Source organism: Saccopteryx bilineata, chromosome 10 (genome assembly GCF_036850765.1).
Source record: "Saccopteryx bilineata isolate mSacBil1 chromosome 10, mSacBil1_pri_phased_curated, whole genome shotgun sequence".
In the NCBI taxonomy this organism is placed as follows: Eukaryota; Metazoa; Chordata; class Mammalia; order Chiroptera; family Emballonuridae; genus Saccopteryx; species Saccopteryx bilineata.
In genome coordinates this window covers 34,180,346-34,196,855 of record NC_089499.1, presented here as the reverse complement: position 1 = coordinate 34,196,855, position 16,510 = coordinate 34,180,346, and the positions used below count along the sequence as shown (strand labels likewise).

Below are 16,510 nucleotides of genomic sequence, written 5' to 3'. Positions count from 1 at the left end.
CCCAGGCAAAGCCACCAGCTGCTCTTTGTTGAGATCTTCAAGCTTATCTCAATTCTCAAACAAAAGGTTAAGATCACAGTAATTTCAAAAGGTCAAGTGTGCAAGTACCTTTAGCCCCATATCTCCAGGGAATCCTCGTAGGCCCTATAATTTTCAGCAGAAAACAGAAGTAAATCAACACAACGCTCCTATGGTCTGATCAGTTTTTCTTGTGTTATTTAAGTTTGGTTCCTCAATGAGAGAAATAATTGTTTTCTATATTTACCTTTGCTCCTTTTCGTCCCATCTGACCAGAGCCTGGGATGCCATAATCTCCCTGTGAACATATCAGTTCATTTCAATTTCTCCAAAATTGACAATTAACCGTAGTCTATTCCAGGGAGATTATAATATTAGGAGAGAAGTAATGGAGACTTGCAGGTGGAAGGGGCTTAATCAGTGACCTTGACCTCTAGGAACATGCTTGCTGTTGGATTTTCATCCCTTTCTGGTATGTGCCTGATATTTCTTTGGCCAGCTCCACTCTGCGAACACCGCAAGGGGCAGAGGAGCGGTCATTCAGAACTTTCAGAGTCAGTGGCTATTAATTGCCTAGAAAATTAGGAGTTGGTCCAAATTAGGACATGATTGGGCAATCCTGCCCCAAAAGAATTATAAATGGCCAATACACAGATGGGAAAATGTCATCATCACTAGCAACTGAAAGAATGCAAGTTGAAACATTAATGAGATACCATTTTTTTTGTCAATAAAATTGATAAAAATAAAAATAAGGAAGTGGCAATACCCATTGTGGGCATGGGTGCCCTGACGCAAGCTCTGTCCTGAATAACAAGTGGGCGCAGACATCATCTGAATTTTTCTAAGGGCTCTCTGCAATAGAGTTCAAATCTTATTTAGATGTGTACATAATCTTTGACCTAGCTGTGCTACTTCTAGAAATTGCTATGCAGAAATGAATTATAGTTTTGTTCAAAAAACTTAGGTACAAGAATGTTTATTTCTGTGCCATTTATGACAGTAAAAAACTAGGCTCTGGCCGGTTGGCTCGGTGGTAAAGTGTTGGCCTGCCGTCTTAAAATCCCCGGTTCCATTCCCGGCCAGGGCACACAGGAGAAGTGCCCATCTGCTTCTCCACCCTTCCCCCTCTCCTTTCTCTCTATCTCTTTCTTCCCCTTCCTCAGCCAAGAGCAAAGTTGGCCCTGGCACTGAGGATGGCTCCATGACCTCTGCCTCTGGTGCTAGAATGGCTCTGGTTGCACAGAGCAACACCCCAGATGGGCAGAGCATCACCCCCTAGCGGGCATGCTTGGTGGATCCTGGTTGGGCACATGCGAGAGTCTGTCTCTCTACCTCCCGGCTTCTCACTTAAGAAAAAATACAAAAAAAAAAGTAAAAGACTAAAAACAAACAAAATATTTAATAAGATATTGGTAAAATGAATTAAGGTACATGCATTCAATAAAATATTCTGAAGTTAGGAAAAGTGATGTTGAGGGGAAAGTATAATCACATGGAAATAGGCTCCTGATACTTTGTTAACAGGGAAAAATAGAGTGATTTTCTTTGTATTTCTAGAATGTTAATAAATATTTCAAAACGGTGGGATTATAAGTAACTTTCTTACCCATGTCCCCTCTTTTACTCTTGGTAAGCTTTCTATAATCTCTATTTGTAATAATGGTAATAAACATTATTTTTAGAAGGGAATAAAAGATATTATTCCTATATTGGCTGCTCTTTGAGCCCCTGGTAGAGCCAGAGCCACTAGAACAGATGCCCATTTCTTGGCCCTATTCTCCTCTTCTTCTTGTTGCCCTGGAGTTTTGCAAGAAGGGAAGAAAAATGGGTAGTGTTATTTTTCAACCGACATGTGTCTATATGGCCATGTTGTTGTTAAAATATTGAAAGGCCTGTTCTGATTTATCCATTATCTTCTCTGCATCCTGCTTTCCCTCAGATGGTCTCTCACTTTAACAGATTAACTATAGAGTGAGAACTGCAGTGGGTGGGAGATATGCCCCCACATCTTCCTAGGGGGTGCTGAAATACCTTCACCCCAGGTGGGGTCAGCTCCCTTCTCTTTGCCTCCAACTGAGGTCTTGGAGCTGGGAAAGAGTAAGGGTCCTAAAACCTCGTACCTGTTGTCCTCGCTGTCCAGCTTGCCCCACTGGCCCAGGGCCTCCGGGGAGTCCAGGTTCTCCCTAGGAAATGGGACCAGAAGAGTTTCAGATTGGTGAAAGCAAACCTAGCTCCCACCACAAGGAAGTTCCGTCTGCCAGATGGGGAAACAGGGTTCTCAGTAAGCGTTCAATGCTTAGTGAGGAGATGAGGTGCAGAAAACAAATCATGATCTTCCCAAAGGCAAGCAGAAAACATCAGCAGAACACAGGGCCATGCTCAAGGACTGCTTACCCAGTGTTCCAGCAGGACTGAAGGAGAAGGCAGGCGCAGAGTGGGAAATTTACTCTGGGGAGAGCTGCTCATTTACTCATCCAACAGTGATTTATTGTTGTGGGAAGTAAACCGTAGAACACGATAGGTGTGATTTTGGTTGGAAAGGGAGACAGACAGGCAATTCTAAACCTGGCTGATGAAGTTCAGTGTGCTATGGCAGAAAAGATAAGGGGAGTCTAAATTGGATTCAGTGGGGCTGGGAAATTGGTTGCCTGAAAACCGGGCACACGGAAGCTGAGGTTTGAAGGCTCAAAAAAGGGTGAAAAAAGGGTGGAGGGAGAAGTGAGAAAAACCCAGTAGAGGGAAGGCATTGGTGAGAAGCCTGGGGCAGGCACGCAGGAGGGAGAGGTACTTGAAGCCTGAGAATTAAACAGGTTCAATCAGCAAGAGGCCTTCTATGCTACTTTAAAGCCTGGAGATTTTCCTACGGGCCAGGGGGAGGTTAAGACTGGCTACATCATTTGTGAGCTCAGTGTAAAATGACAGCAGAGGCCTCTTGTTCAAATATTTAGACTTTCCAGATGGTGACACCACGCATTAAACCAATCATGGGGCCCTTCTAAACTAGGCCCCCTGAGTGACCACACAGGTTTCAGGCCCAGGAGCTGGCCCTGAGGGAGGGAGCTGCTGAAAGGTCTTAAGCAAGAGGGTGAGATTCTGAACAGTTTGCTCTCTGACAATCTCCAGAAGAGCCACAGAAGGTAGGTTGAGTTAGACAGAGAACAGGAAGCCACATGCACAAGTAGATTTGAGTTCTCATGCTCCCCTGCCCCATGCCCCTTTCGGCCCAAGCAGGCCACCATGTGCACATTCAGGGAATCAGGAGGTTGAGATTTTTTTTTTCAGAGTTATTATGTTAGAATGAGTGAGATCACTGTGTCTCTCCTACTGAAATCAGGCAGTTCCTTGGAGAGGTAAGCAGTTACCTCTCCATGGGAGGGAAGGAATGTGTTAGCATGGTGCTACTGTCTGTGGCAATGGGATTTTCTGTTTGTTTGTTTTGTTTGTTACCAGAGGAGAAGAGGGGTAAGAGGGTCAAGTACATGGTGATGTAAGGAGGCTAAACTTTGGGATGCACACAATGCAATATATTATAGAATTGTGACCTGGAAGCTTATATAATGCTATTAACCAACATTACCCCCAATAAAGCTAGAAATAAGTGAAGAAATAAAGAAATAAAATCCCGTTGATATGTTAGCAGAAAGCTCTTGGGTGTTCGATAGTGCCTGGATTCAAACACCTGAGGAATTAACATAAAAATCAAGAACAGAATGGAGATAATTTTCTTCTCAGGACTTGAAATCTAGAAGAAATAACACGTACTTTCCCCCCCGTAAGTCCAGGTCTTCCCACACTTCCTTTCGGTCCCGTGGGCCCAGGAGAACCCTGAAAGAAAAGGGGAAATGGAAATACTGGCATCGCATCAATTCATAGAAAACCTATGATACTAGTTCTGCTTTTCTTCCTGTCGTTCCCCACAACTCCTTGATGCTTTCTCAACAAGAAACCCAGCCACGCAGGGAGGGAGGCATCTGGGCTGCAACCTGAGGACTCGGGCTCCAGTCCTGGTGAGAAGACCACAGCCTTCATCGGCAAGGACACCATGTCCACATGGGGCCTAGAACCAGAAAAGGTGCCTTTGACTCAACACATATTCTTTCTGAATGTGGCAAATTTGTTGTAACGCCCTGATTTCGTTAGAACAAGAGACTGTGCTGTCATTGGAGCACTATTTGTGACATTATATTGTCGCTGCACCACGCACACATACGAAACAATGTCTGAATGTGTTCCAGTTACCCAATCTGAAAACAGACACAAAATGTCTTTTGGCAAACAGGCTTGGAAGCTAACTGAGCAAACCCGGGTCTCCCTAAGCCTTCTGAACTCTCACCAGCTGAGCCAAACATTTCCCACATGAATCCCTCACCGCCCAAACTCATTACTCACTGTCAGAAACTCAAGAACCAAAGAGACTCAGAGGGTGAATTCAAAGCCGAACTTGGGAACGAAATAAATTTTAGTAGGAAGGGTCTTCAGAGAAGCAATTTCAAACAGCTACAGTCAATGGAGATATGCATGGCTCAGATCATTTTTAAGAGTTAGAACCACCAAAATAATGTATTAGGTTTTGAAATGTTCACGAGTCAGCAAGATTAGCTCTCTTCTGACTGATTTCTTTAGGCTGAATCCACGGGTCCGTGCTTTCTGAGGAACAGTCCAGGGAAGGAGAAAAGGGTGCTTCAGCTACGTACAAGGATCTGAGCTGTGCTGAAAATCTGTTCCAACTTCATTAAAGAATGGAACACTCCCTACGTAGATAATATAAAATAGAGTATATATAGGAAGATGTTTCTGAAGTAATAGGACCATGAAGAGTGGAGACAGTTGACTGACGTTCCGGAATCACTCACCTGAGGACCTTTATTCCCCTGGCTCCCCTTCTGTCCTTCCCTGCCTGGAGCTCCGCTTATCCCCTATTGCGGTAACAAGAGAAATGGAGGGCAATGAAGTCAATGAGAACTTACTTTATTCCAGTGTGGTTTTTTTTTTTTTTTTTTTTTTTTTTTTTTTTTTTGCATTTTTCTGAAGCTGGAAACAGGGAGAGACAGTCAGACAGACTCCCGTATGCGCCCGACCGGGATCCACCTGGCATACCCACCAGGGGGCTACGCTCTGCCCACCAGGGGACGATGCTCTGCCCATCCTGGGCATCGCCATGTTGCGACCAGAGCCATTCTAGCACCTGAGGCAGAGGCCACAGAGCCATCCCCAGCGCCCGGGCCATCTTTGCTCCAATGGAGACTTGGCTGCGGGAGGGGAAGAGAGAGACAGAGAGGAAGGCACGGCGGAGGGGTGGAGAAGCAAATGGGTGCTTCTCCTGTGTGCCCTGGCAGGGAATCGAACCTAGGCCGATGCTCTACCGCTGAGCCAACTGGCCAGGGCCTCCAGTGTGTTTTTGAAGCACTCCTTTGGTAAAGCCTGGAAAAGCAACCGTCTAACCCTCCAAGCAGCCTTTTGACCCTGAGATTAATGATCACTTAGAAGAGGAATGGAGGGGAGACCAAGCCTCAATGGTACAGATCTGACTGGGGAGTTAATTCCCAGCTTGGGTGTAACACCTTCATCCCTCTCCAACAAGGAGAAATGGAGAAGAGACTGAAGAGAGAGATAAAATCCATAGAAGAAGTAAGACACACACAATGGTCAGACGGCTCCTTTTATGGGGCAGGTTCCCTGGGTCACAGTGCTTTTCATGTGTAAAACAGAAAGCAAGGTTGTTTCAAGTCAGCACAAGAGGACATCTCAGCAGCAGATCCCATCAGAGGAATTAAATCATGTTTTGCGCCACATTTCCATCAAATGCGTGGTTCTCAGATGGTTCTTATTAGCAGGGAAACTGGAAGTGATGATAATGTTTCTCATTATCAAAGCACCAGCTACACCAGGGGTCCCCAAACTTTTTACACAGGGGGCCAGTTCACTGTCCCTCAGTCCAGTTGGAGGGCCGGACTATAAAAAAAAAACTATGAACAAATCCCTATGCACACTGCACATATCTTATTTTAAAGTTAAAAAAGCAAAACGGGAACAAATACAATATTTAAAATAAAGAACAAGTAAATTTAAATCAACAAACTGACCAGTATTTCAATGGGAACTATGCTCCTCTCACTGACCACCAATGAAAGAGGTGCCCCTTCCGGAATTGCGGCGGGGGCGGATAAATGGCCTCAGGGGGCCGCATGCGACCCGCGGGCCGTAGTTTGGGGACCCCTGAGCTACACAATGGCCCTGGCTGCTCTGGGCAAAGGGTGGCTGGAGCCACTGGGCCAGCCTTGGTTCACTGCCTAAGCATCAAAGGCCCAGGGAGCAGCTGAGGCTGTGTCACCCCTCTCCTCACGGAGCCTGGGGGTGGATCTGGGTTGGTCCTGTGGTCATTTCATCTAGAGGATCTGCTTCCTGGTGGCTTGGTTCAGGAACCCCAGAACCACTCAGAAGAATACCAAATTCCAGTTTAGCATTAAAATCTAGAACTTTCAGAAAGAAAAGAATAAACCCTTGGGAAGGTCTTAGAACGCACACATAGACACAGGCCCTTCCAGACCAGTTCCGGCTTAAAGCGGACTCCGTGGGGTGACTGAATATTTACCTGGTACAAAGCCATTCTCTAGGAATGACCCTAGCATTTTCCTGACACGGAAGGGAGACAAACACACCCTGACTCCAGTGCCCGTCTCACTAGTGATACGACTAAGAAAGAATACAAACGGCCCACGGAGAGCCCTATCTGATATTCCAGCAGCACTGTCACCCCCCATGGGGTGAGCTGTAGGTGAGTTGAGTAACACTTTCCGATTCCTAACTTTCTTTCATGAGAGTCTGACTACAGGACTTCAGTTAAGGAAAACCAACTTGTTGATCCTGATATTGATTACTAATATAATATTAAGGTCTTAATAATCCATTATTGCCAACATGCAGACATAATACCAGGTGGGCACAAGCGCATGCCTTTAAAAGTGAGCTGCAAAAGCAGAAACAGGTTAGATGGAGAAACACCCCCCACCATGAGGAGAAATGTAGAATTCTAGAGACAGGCACCATGGGGGAGGGCAGGGCTTGGTTACAAATTTCTCAGTTACTGTATTTATTTTTATACAGAACAACCTGCCATCTTCCCATCGGAACCACTCAGCATTATTTAGCAACGTTCATGAAATGTTTCAACACACCTGTGGGCCTTGTGATCCTCCAGTTCCCTGTGTACCTGTAGGTCCAGGGTTTCCCGGCTCCCCCTGATGAATGAGAGTTTTCAGTGTAAAGGTTTTCTCCACATAGATCTCCATATAGATCTTCTCTTTATAGCACCTAGTACTACAGTACACAGAAGTTCCTTATTCTAGTAAAGTTCACTCCACTGCAGTCAATTCCCAGTGCATATGAAAAGCATTCAAGCGCATAGCATTGGAGATTTCATGGTTTCTCTTTTCTATGGAGTGTCTATGAAGAAGGCTTTGCCTTCGGTCAGGTCTGTCCTGTCCCCGGTAGCTGACCTGATCCCCTTCCCCATCAGTGGGGATCATGTCCAATGCTCGGCACTTCCTACTGCATCCTTGTCAAATGCTCCCTCAATTCCAGGTGCATTTGCATGTGAGAATTCCCTTGGCATCACCTACCACAGAGGACAGGAAGCAAAGGATACTCACTGGCGCACCTCGGTGGCCCCTGTGGCCTTCTCTTCCCTGGAAGAGAAAAAAGCAAAGAGTTAAGGTATGGGTGTCTGGATGGAGGTTCCTTGGAGGCATACCAGCCTGTCTCATTTTCCAACAGACATAAGTAACAAGCAGCTCTAAGCAATAGCTTCCTTGAGGCACCTCCTAAAGATGAGTTTTCACACTAGGCACTTAATTATGAATTAACATTTGGGGGATTGATTGCAAACACATTTAAAAGTCATTATAGACCCAGCTCCACTCTGAAAACCTCTGACAGTTATCCAGGAGGCTGGTTGGAGAATCAAACCGTCCTGAAGAACCTGTCTTCTAGCTTTCCTCTCCTACAAGTCCCACGGAGCACTGTCTGTTAATCAGAGGCTTCCTGTGTACAAACCCCTATGCACACCCACATCTCTGTCCTGAGCCCCTGGTTGTGTCTTGAGGGAGAATAAAAAAATTGTTAGATGCAGTACTTCCTATGGGACCACTGGGATTCATTTCCATGAAATCATACAAGAAGGAAATGACCGATGGAGTCTGTTCAATCATGTTGTGGTCCAAATGGCATCTCCAGGCTCATCTGAGAAAAGCCAGCTTGATCTTTGAAGCTGGAATCAGTCTGCGTCTATCCAGAATCGACTTCCCGTTGCCAGCTCAGGCTCTCCACCTAGTGGCTGTCTTTGTTTATTCCATACGGTAGCCAAGCTAAACGATGATTCAGGACCCAGATCCTGTTTTTCCCTAAACAGCAACAATAAGGTGTGTGCCCTCACCTCCCCCCCTACCACCCCTGCCTTTCTGAGAGAGCTGTGGAAGAGCTCAACCACCAATTTACTTTGTGTTGGGATAAACAACTATGATTAGTTTTGGTACAAAACAATACTTTTAAATTATTCATTCATTCATTTCTTTCTTCATTCATTCATTCATTCATTCATCCAGATAGGTAACCATGGAAATTATTTTAGAGCACTGCCCACCTTCTGAAGTTCCTTAGAATAAACTACCTGACCAAATATCACCTCCACCAGTTTGGCTGATGATTAGAATTCCTCCATTGAGTTTGTGTCCCTTAATTCAGGTTCTGTTCGCTTTTAAAATGCAAATACTTTGGGGGAGAAGTTCCTCCTTGTTAAGTTGTCAGCTGTTTGTACCTTAATGTGACTACTAGTGTTCCCGACATATGAAAGCAAAGAAGAAACAGTAAAGAAAAGTTGAGGCCCCTGTTTCCATGATGTCTAATTCTGTCTCCATTAAAGAGGAAGGCTATAATAGCATTGGTTCTCTGTTCGGACAGTATTACACAATGGTTAGGGATGTGCCCTTAGAAGTCAGGCAGTCTGGAGTTCAACCCTGCCCTCTAAAGCCTCTGTGGCACAGAGCATTTGCACAATAAACTTCAGTGAGGGTGGGTAGGAGCCCAGATGGCGGTGCGACAATCTCGGCCCAAACGTCAGTCTACCACTTAGTACCTATCTTGGTCCTGGGCAGGTTGCTCAAGGTTCCTTGATTTTTCTCATCTGTAAACTGAATACAATAATAGTATCTACCACACATGGATTTTTGTAAGGATTCAATGAATTAATCTTGAAAGTAATTTGATCAGGACCTGGCATAAAATAGGTGCTATAGAAATGTAAATACATACTGTTATTATCGTAAGTATTCTATGTGTGTGACAGGCAAAAGGCAGTGGACTTGGAACGTGATTTTAAAAGCTTGGTTCTCAGTACATCCGTCCATTTGTGGGGGGAGGGAGGGGTGCAACAGCTAGTGCAGCAATTAATTTACATAAGTTGAAATTGTGTCAGGAGGAGGCAATGCCTTATATTTGTTTGTGTTTTTAGAATTTATCACCCACTTAAGATCTTCTGACCCTCATAGAGAATTCTGGCCTTCACAGGAAAAGTGGAGGAGAGAGTAGAAACATTTGGTGTTGTTTTATATCCACCGCTGCCTTATGTAATTCAGGAAAAAAGAGGTTACAAAGGAGGAAATGGGTGGGGAAGAGGAAAAAGATGGGGGCGGGCGGCTAAGAACCACCCGTCCTTAGAGTGACTTAAAGCAGCAATTTTCAACCATTTTCATCTCATTGCACATAAAAACTAATTACTAAAATTCTGCGGCATAACAACAAAAAATATTTTACCTATCTGACAAAAAATAGGTATAATTTTGATTTACAAAAAGAAAAATAATTATTATCTACCCTTTTTGCTCAAAGTGACTTTTAAAAAAAATCAGGTGTTAGACTTGTATATAAAGATTTCTTGGACCAAGAATTCACCAATTAATGCAACTTTATTATGCAATGTGACCAATAAGATGCAACTCTGCTACATGACCTATATATTTATGGTTCAAGACAGGGCATTCACACCAGATGGCTATGATGTTGGATGTTGTAATTTTTCTTTTATTTGACAACCTAAGGGAAAAGAGGTCAGTGCCCCTGACTGGTCACATATTGCATGTTTTAAAAAAATTCTTGTGGCATACTGGTTGAAAATTGCTGACTTAGAGTAATCACTGGTGCTTCCAAGTAGTAATCCCCTGTCCCAGCCCTAGCATTTCTTTTTAAAAAGTGCCTGATCTATAGTGACAGGTATAAAGTTATTTCAAACTAAAACTGTTTTCTCTTAAACCAACAGAAATCCATACTTAGCTTTCAAGTTTATAGCATTTAGTTCATCATGCTGCCCTCTTGCTTCTTCTGATTAATTTTACTGATCTCGTGTGGAAAAGAGGGCAAGGTCTCAAAGAATCTTACCATTTTCATCAATTTTCAACCATATATTTATGGTTCAAGACATAGGCACTGGGAAGCCTAAGCCAACCTACTGTAGATCCTTTCCCTTAAGAACTAGGATTCAAGGCCTGACCTGTGGTGGCGCAGTGGATAAAGTGTCGACCTGGAAATGCTGAGGTTGCTGGTTCAAAACCCTGGGCTTGCTTGGTCAAGGCACATATGGGAGTTGATGCTTCCAGCTCCTTCCCCTGTCTCTCTCTGCTCTCTCTCTCTCTGTCTCTCTCTCTCCCTCTCTCCTCTCTAAAGTGAATAAATAAAATAAAATTAAAATTAAAAAAAAGAACTAGGATTCAAGATAAACAGAAGCAAGAGGAAATTAAAACACATTTATCCATGTTCTATCCCAGAGAGAAAGGCAATATGCCACAGCCTTCTAAGTGATAAGAAGATTCCAAGATTGTAGTAAGAAAAAAAAAAAAAAAAGCTAAGTATTTTCCATTCCCTTTTGAACAAAATTCAGGGCCAGATCTAGGATGTTGAAACTTATTCTCTATTTATGATCTCCATGTGGAGTGTGTGATAAAGGGGTTTCTCACACATGATAAATATCATCTCTAGGTTTATTAGCCCCCAATGAGAAAAGTGATTTCTTGGTTGTTCCTGAAAAAGAAGGGAAGATCTAATATCGTTGTTTTGGGCTTGATATCACATGAGATGCTATAAAGTTATCCTTGGATCTTGAGGTTGCCACTGATCACCATTGTTTGGGTTCATTTGGGAAGAATGTATCTGTGTTTCTTCCTCCCCCCTGGCCATATATGAAGAGCGTTTACCCAGTTTCTGATATTTGTATATAAGCTTAAAGATGCTAAGTTACTAGAGGAGGGCTTTTGTGTTAAAGTCATTGATGCTCTCAAAAGACATTCAAAAGCTTCTGGGAGGTAGAAAGGGACAAGCAAATTGACACAGTGATTCTCAAACAGGGGGCAATTTGCCCCCACCCCACCATCCACCACCGACATTTGGCAATATCTGCATGCATTTCTGGATGTCACAACTGAGGGGAGAAGGTGCTACTGGCGTCTAGGGGGGAGAGATCAGGGATGCTGTGAAATGTTCTCTAATGCACAGGACAGCCCCTCTTAACAAACTATCTGGCCCAAAATGTCAGTAGTGTCAAGTGTCCACCCTGGATCAACCCACTCTGCAGCAACAAATATCCTGAATGCCTCTGTGGCATCTTCAGGTGATAAGGAGGGGACATAAATGTCCACAAAAATACTTACCCTGCTTCCTCTGGAATTAGGACTGCCTTTTGTCCCTTTTGGTCCAGTTCTACCCTAGAAATGCAACAGTGCACCAAGATCATAAAGCAAGAAGATTCTAAATAAATTACAAAGGCATCAGCATCAAAACCTCAAGCACTATTAAAATAGCAGAACAGAAGCATCATACTAGACTCTTTCTGCATAGGAATGCTATTGGGTATATATCCATTCAAGGAGAAAAATGGTAAAGCAACATGCATTGCTACTATCAGTTTCCCCATATATCACCTGTCACAAACATAATTATTTTGCCCATAGACTTGTAACCTACTATAAACAAAAGGCTCTTTTTTCAATGTGAACTTACGGGTGTTTGTTCAATTATAGATGGATTACATATGTTATTAAACCATTAACTTAGACTTTACAAAAGCCTCAGCTCAGTAACAGAATCAACTCATATAGGCAAGATCCAATTACTTGTCCTCCTTGTTCGCCTTTGGAGCCTTTCTGTCCTTTGACGTTATTGTTTTGTCCTGGATTACCCTAGAGGAAGATTTAAAAAGAATTGCAGAATCAAAAAAAATACCAGCTTTTTTTTTTTTTTTTTTTTTTTTTGCAAAATAGTACAATGTTCAAGTACTAAGGTACTTGGACTAAGTGATGAGGGGGTGTGAGAAAATCCGCCATGTTTGAAACTCATAGATTTTTTTTTTTAAATGAAAGTAATAGTTCTCCAAGTTTGGGAGGGAGTGTGTGGTGATAAATGACAAGTGATTAGAGAGCATGCTGAAGCCATGGTGAATTCTCTCTCTGCATTGGCAGCTTCACTGAGGCACTAGTCCAACCATGTGTATGCCAGTCTCTCAAACGTGTAATAAGATTCCCCTGTAATCAAGTCTACAGATAGGGAATCTGCAAGACTAGAAGCCCAATAAGCAAAACTATGGAAATTTCCCCTCCAGAAGAACTTGAAAGTCCCAACATAACATAGAATAAATAAGATGGAACTTTAGTTCCCAGTTCTGAATTTTGTACATAATCAGCCCAAATCAGACATAGACATATTTTTTATAAACAAATAAGTCTTGGTCAATCTACCTCCCCCCCCCCTCTCAAAATAAGCCTTTGCCTACAGGTTAGCAGGAGACACGAGGGAAAGGAAATAAGAACTGTGGAACAATAAGAAATTCAGAGCCAGGCCCTGGCCGGTTGGCTCAGTGGTAGAGCATCGGCCTGGCATGCAGAAGTCCTGGGTTCGGTTCCCGGCCAGGGCACACAGGAGAAGCACCCATCTGCTTCTCCACCCCTCCCCCTCTCCTTCCTCTCTGTCTCTCTCTTCCCCTCCCGCAGCCGAGGCTCCATTGGAGCAAAGATGGCCTGGGTGCTGGGGATGGCTCCTTGGCCTCTGCCCCAGGTGCTGGAGTGGCTCTGGTCGCTGCAGAGCGACGCCCCGGAGAGGTAGAGCGTCGCCCCCTGGTGGGCAGAGCGTCACCCCCTGGTGGGCGTGCCGGGTGGATCCCAGTCGGGCGCATATGGGAGTCTGACTGTCTCTATCCGTTTCTAGCTTCAGAAAAATAAAAATAAAAATAAAAAAAATAAAAACTAAAAAAAAGAAATCCAGAGCCACATGGACCCTAGTAACTTACAGGATCCCCTGGAAAGCCTTTCTGTCCATGACCCCCGCGGGGGCCTCTGGGACCTGGGCTGCCCTGAAAAAATAAAATGAGTTTCTGAGTTAATTTGTAAGAGGCTTTTTTTAAATGATATTCTAATGTCAAGCACTATGTGCGTTTGGAGGGGAGGATATCATTTGGATCAAATGATCCACGTTCCCAACCAGGTTCCCTCAGATTTCTCAAGCAGAACTAAATCAATTTTTAAGCTGTAGTGAGACTGAGAAATGGGAAATATTCTCATACTCTAGCATAATGCTGTCCAACAGAACTTTCGGCCGTGATGGAAATGTTCTAGATCTGTGCTGTCCAATATGGTAGCCGCTAGCCATATGTGGCTATTGAGCCCGTGAAATGTGGCTAGTGTAACCAAAGAGCAGAATCTGTCACTTCAATTAAGCCAAACTTAATAGTCACATATTGCTACTGGGTACTGGATTGGACATTTCAGCCAGTCTAGCAACTTCTATAATTAAATTGCCCACTGAAAACCTCTACAGGGATGTTCCACTCTTGCCTCAAACTCATTTTTTTTTCCCCCAACTCAACTCTCCTAAGCCAGGATCCTTACAGGCATCTAGCCTGACACCCAATTTCTTTCTCCTCTAAGTCACCTAGATCTGGAGATCTTATGTCCCAGAGCCAAGACTAGGATGAAATAAGCAAGTCACCTATGGTACAAAATTTAGGTAAGCATTCACTCTGTACATAATGAGGGCTTCCCTAAATGTTGCACCTTAGCTATTCACCCCAGTCCATGCTCTACCATGTCCTTAATGTGTTCTGTTGCTGTCCTCACTGCCATGCTTGTCCTGAAGGCTTCATCCCTTCTCACCTTGATTGCTACGGACTCTCCTCTCCCCTTTGTCTTGCATCTGTGTCATCTCCAGTGCATCCTCCACACTACTGCCAAGAAATATTTCTAACATGCAAATCAGTTGGACTTCCCCCGCTCAAAATCTTATAAGTCTCTCTATTCTCTAATGGTTAAAAGCCCAGCTCCTCTGCGTGGCTCATCAGTGCCTTCCCAATCTCTCCCCACCACCTCTTGAACTTGACCTCCCTCTACCGCTTTTCTAAGACTCCTACCAGGCGGAATAACTGCCGTGTCCTCAGGCCTCCATGTCTTTGTGTATGCTGTTCCCTCTGTCTGGAATGCCCTTCCTCCATGTCTTGCTAATTCCTATTTGTCTTCAGCACAGGGACCATTTTTTTCCAGGGAGATTTCCTGAACTCCTCTCCCACCCTGCTGAGTTAGGACTCTTCTCTGGGCTCCCATGTGGATGCCTAAAACATGGTCCCAATCACATTCCGTGTTGCCATTAGCTATATGTCTGTCTGTCTCCCCAGCTTTACGGTAGAATCCTTAAGGACCAGGACAGTGGGGTTTCATTTCTGATTCTTTGGTACATAACTCAATGCCTGGCACACCCCAGATATTCCAAAATATTTGATAAGTAATTGTATCAGAACATAAAAGCAGAGCTATTTAGAACAAGGTAGGTACATATTAATTAATGAGTATTGAAATGAATGTAAAATAAAAATATGTTTTACTGTGATTTGTTATACCAAGACCACCAAAAAATTTTGTCTCTTTCTCTTGTTTTTTTTTCTCCCTCTGATACAATAAAGAGAACACGACAGCTGCTGACAGGTGAAAACATTCATCCTTAGCCTTCTGATAAACACGCCCATAGAGGGTCCTTTCATGCCTTGAAATTTCTAGCTAGAAATTCTTGAAAATTACAGTTACCACTTGCTCTAAACTAGACTGCAGCACCTATTCAGTGGTAATAGGCCTTCCTTAGGTAGTTCAGTCAGCTGTCAATTTTATCCCTAATAGCTACTGACACACAGCAATAAGGATTGTCTCTATCACCAAGCCCTTCTGCTCTGATGTACTAAAAAGTGTTACCTGAGATCCTGGATCACCTTTTTCTCCCTTTTTTCCAGGAAATCCATGAAAGCCCTAAAAGAAGACCAGGAAAACAAAATCCCCATTAAAGCGTGTGCGTGCGTGTGTGCGTGCGCATTTCAACATTCTGCTGATTATAAGGTATTGAAGAAAAATGGCTCACGTCTTCCCCATTGAGTCCATCAATCCCGTCTTCTCCTTGTTCTCCCTAAAAGACAACAGTGGACAGCAATCAGCCAAAGGTGATCTCTGCCACCCGCTCATCAGGAAACTCACCCCATGAGGAGATACAATTTGGGAAGAAACTATAGTACCTCATATCCAGAAAATCCTTTGGCTCCCTGCAAAAGATAAACATCTCTCAATGACACGTCAAAGAGAATGTGGTTTCCTCAACTGTTGGAGTAGGGAAGGGCTGCCTCCCATAAGACTGTGAGTGTGTGTTTCTTTAGTCGCTTTTGGCTCCCATAGCCACAGAGAAGTTATAGATATAGTGCTCACAAAAATTAGGGGATATTTCAAAATGAGTATGAAGCGGTAAAAAAATAAAAGCATTTGATTTTTTTTTTATTAAACAAGAACATCAGAAAAGCAAACGACAAGTCAAAGAAAGTTGTTTGATTATGCAAATAAGATGCAAAATTAGCTTTTATTTCATTGGTGAAAAAGCGCTATACAAAAGGCTGAAAGTACTGGAGTATCGGTATGTTCCCTAATCCCCTAATTTTTGTGAGCAGTGTAGATTTAATTAATGCTTGAAACTCCCTGAGATTACTAATAGAAATAATTGGCAGATGAGGAAACTAACATGTATTTGGAGACAGGCAAAGAGGGAGAGGAGATGGACAACAGAAAATGAGGGAGGGAAGGAATGGAGGACAGAGGATGAGGATGTTGTGGAGAATTTAAAATAACACTTCCAGAAGAGGCTTACCTTTTGACCCCACTGCCCTGAACATCCTGTAATCCCTTTTTCTCCTGGGGGTCCAGTTTCTCCTCGTGTTCCCTAAGAGAAGATACCCAAACAAGTATCCAAAGTGATTCTTTTTCCAGAAGCCACCAGCCATTTAGTGTTTGAGAGTGACGCTAGAGCGGGAAGGCACTCCAAGCTTTAAACCAGGGTTCGGGAAGCTTTTTGGCTGAGAGAGCCATGAACGCCACATATTTTAAAATGTAATTCCATGACAGCCATACAACAGCCCGTGTACATTATGCATTAT

General features: G+C 43.6%; 1 protein-coding gene across 1 annotated transcript in view; it reads right to left on the bottom strand.

Annotated features, from left to right (window-relative positions):
* COL6A5 (collagen type VI alpha 5 chain) overlaps positions 1-16,510 on the bottom strand; it is a 111,593-nt gene that overhangs the window by 37,350 nt on the left and 57,733 nt on the right. The window contains exons 14-27 of the mRNA XM_066244768.1: positions 16,225-16,296; positions 15,605-15,631; positions 15,454-15,498; positions 15,291-15,344; positions 13,346-13,408; positions 12,177-12,242; positions 11,715-11,768; positions 7,671-7,706; positions 7,197-7,259; positions 4,875-4,937; positions 3,784-3,846; positions 2,142-2,204; positions 266-316; positions 109-144 (exon numbers count right to left, since the gene is read on the bottom strand). Coding sequence (XP_066100865.1) covers positions 109-144; positions 266-316; positions 2,142-2,204; positions 3,784-3,846; positions 4,875-4,937; positions 7,197-7,259; positions 7,671-7,706; positions 11,715-11,768; positions 12,177-12,242; positions 13,346-13,408; positions 15,291-15,344; positions 15,454-15,498; positions 15,605-15,631; positions 16,225-16,296 — 756 coding nt within the window. The remainder of the gene's footprint in view (positions 1-108; positions 145-265; positions 317-2,141; positions 2,205-3,783; positions 3,847-4,874; positions 4,938-7,196; positions 7,260-7,670; positions 7,707-11,714; positions 11,769-12,176; positions 12,243-13,345; positions 13,409-15,290; positions 15,345-15,453; positions 15,499-15,604; positions 15,632-16,224; positions 16,297-16,510) is intronic.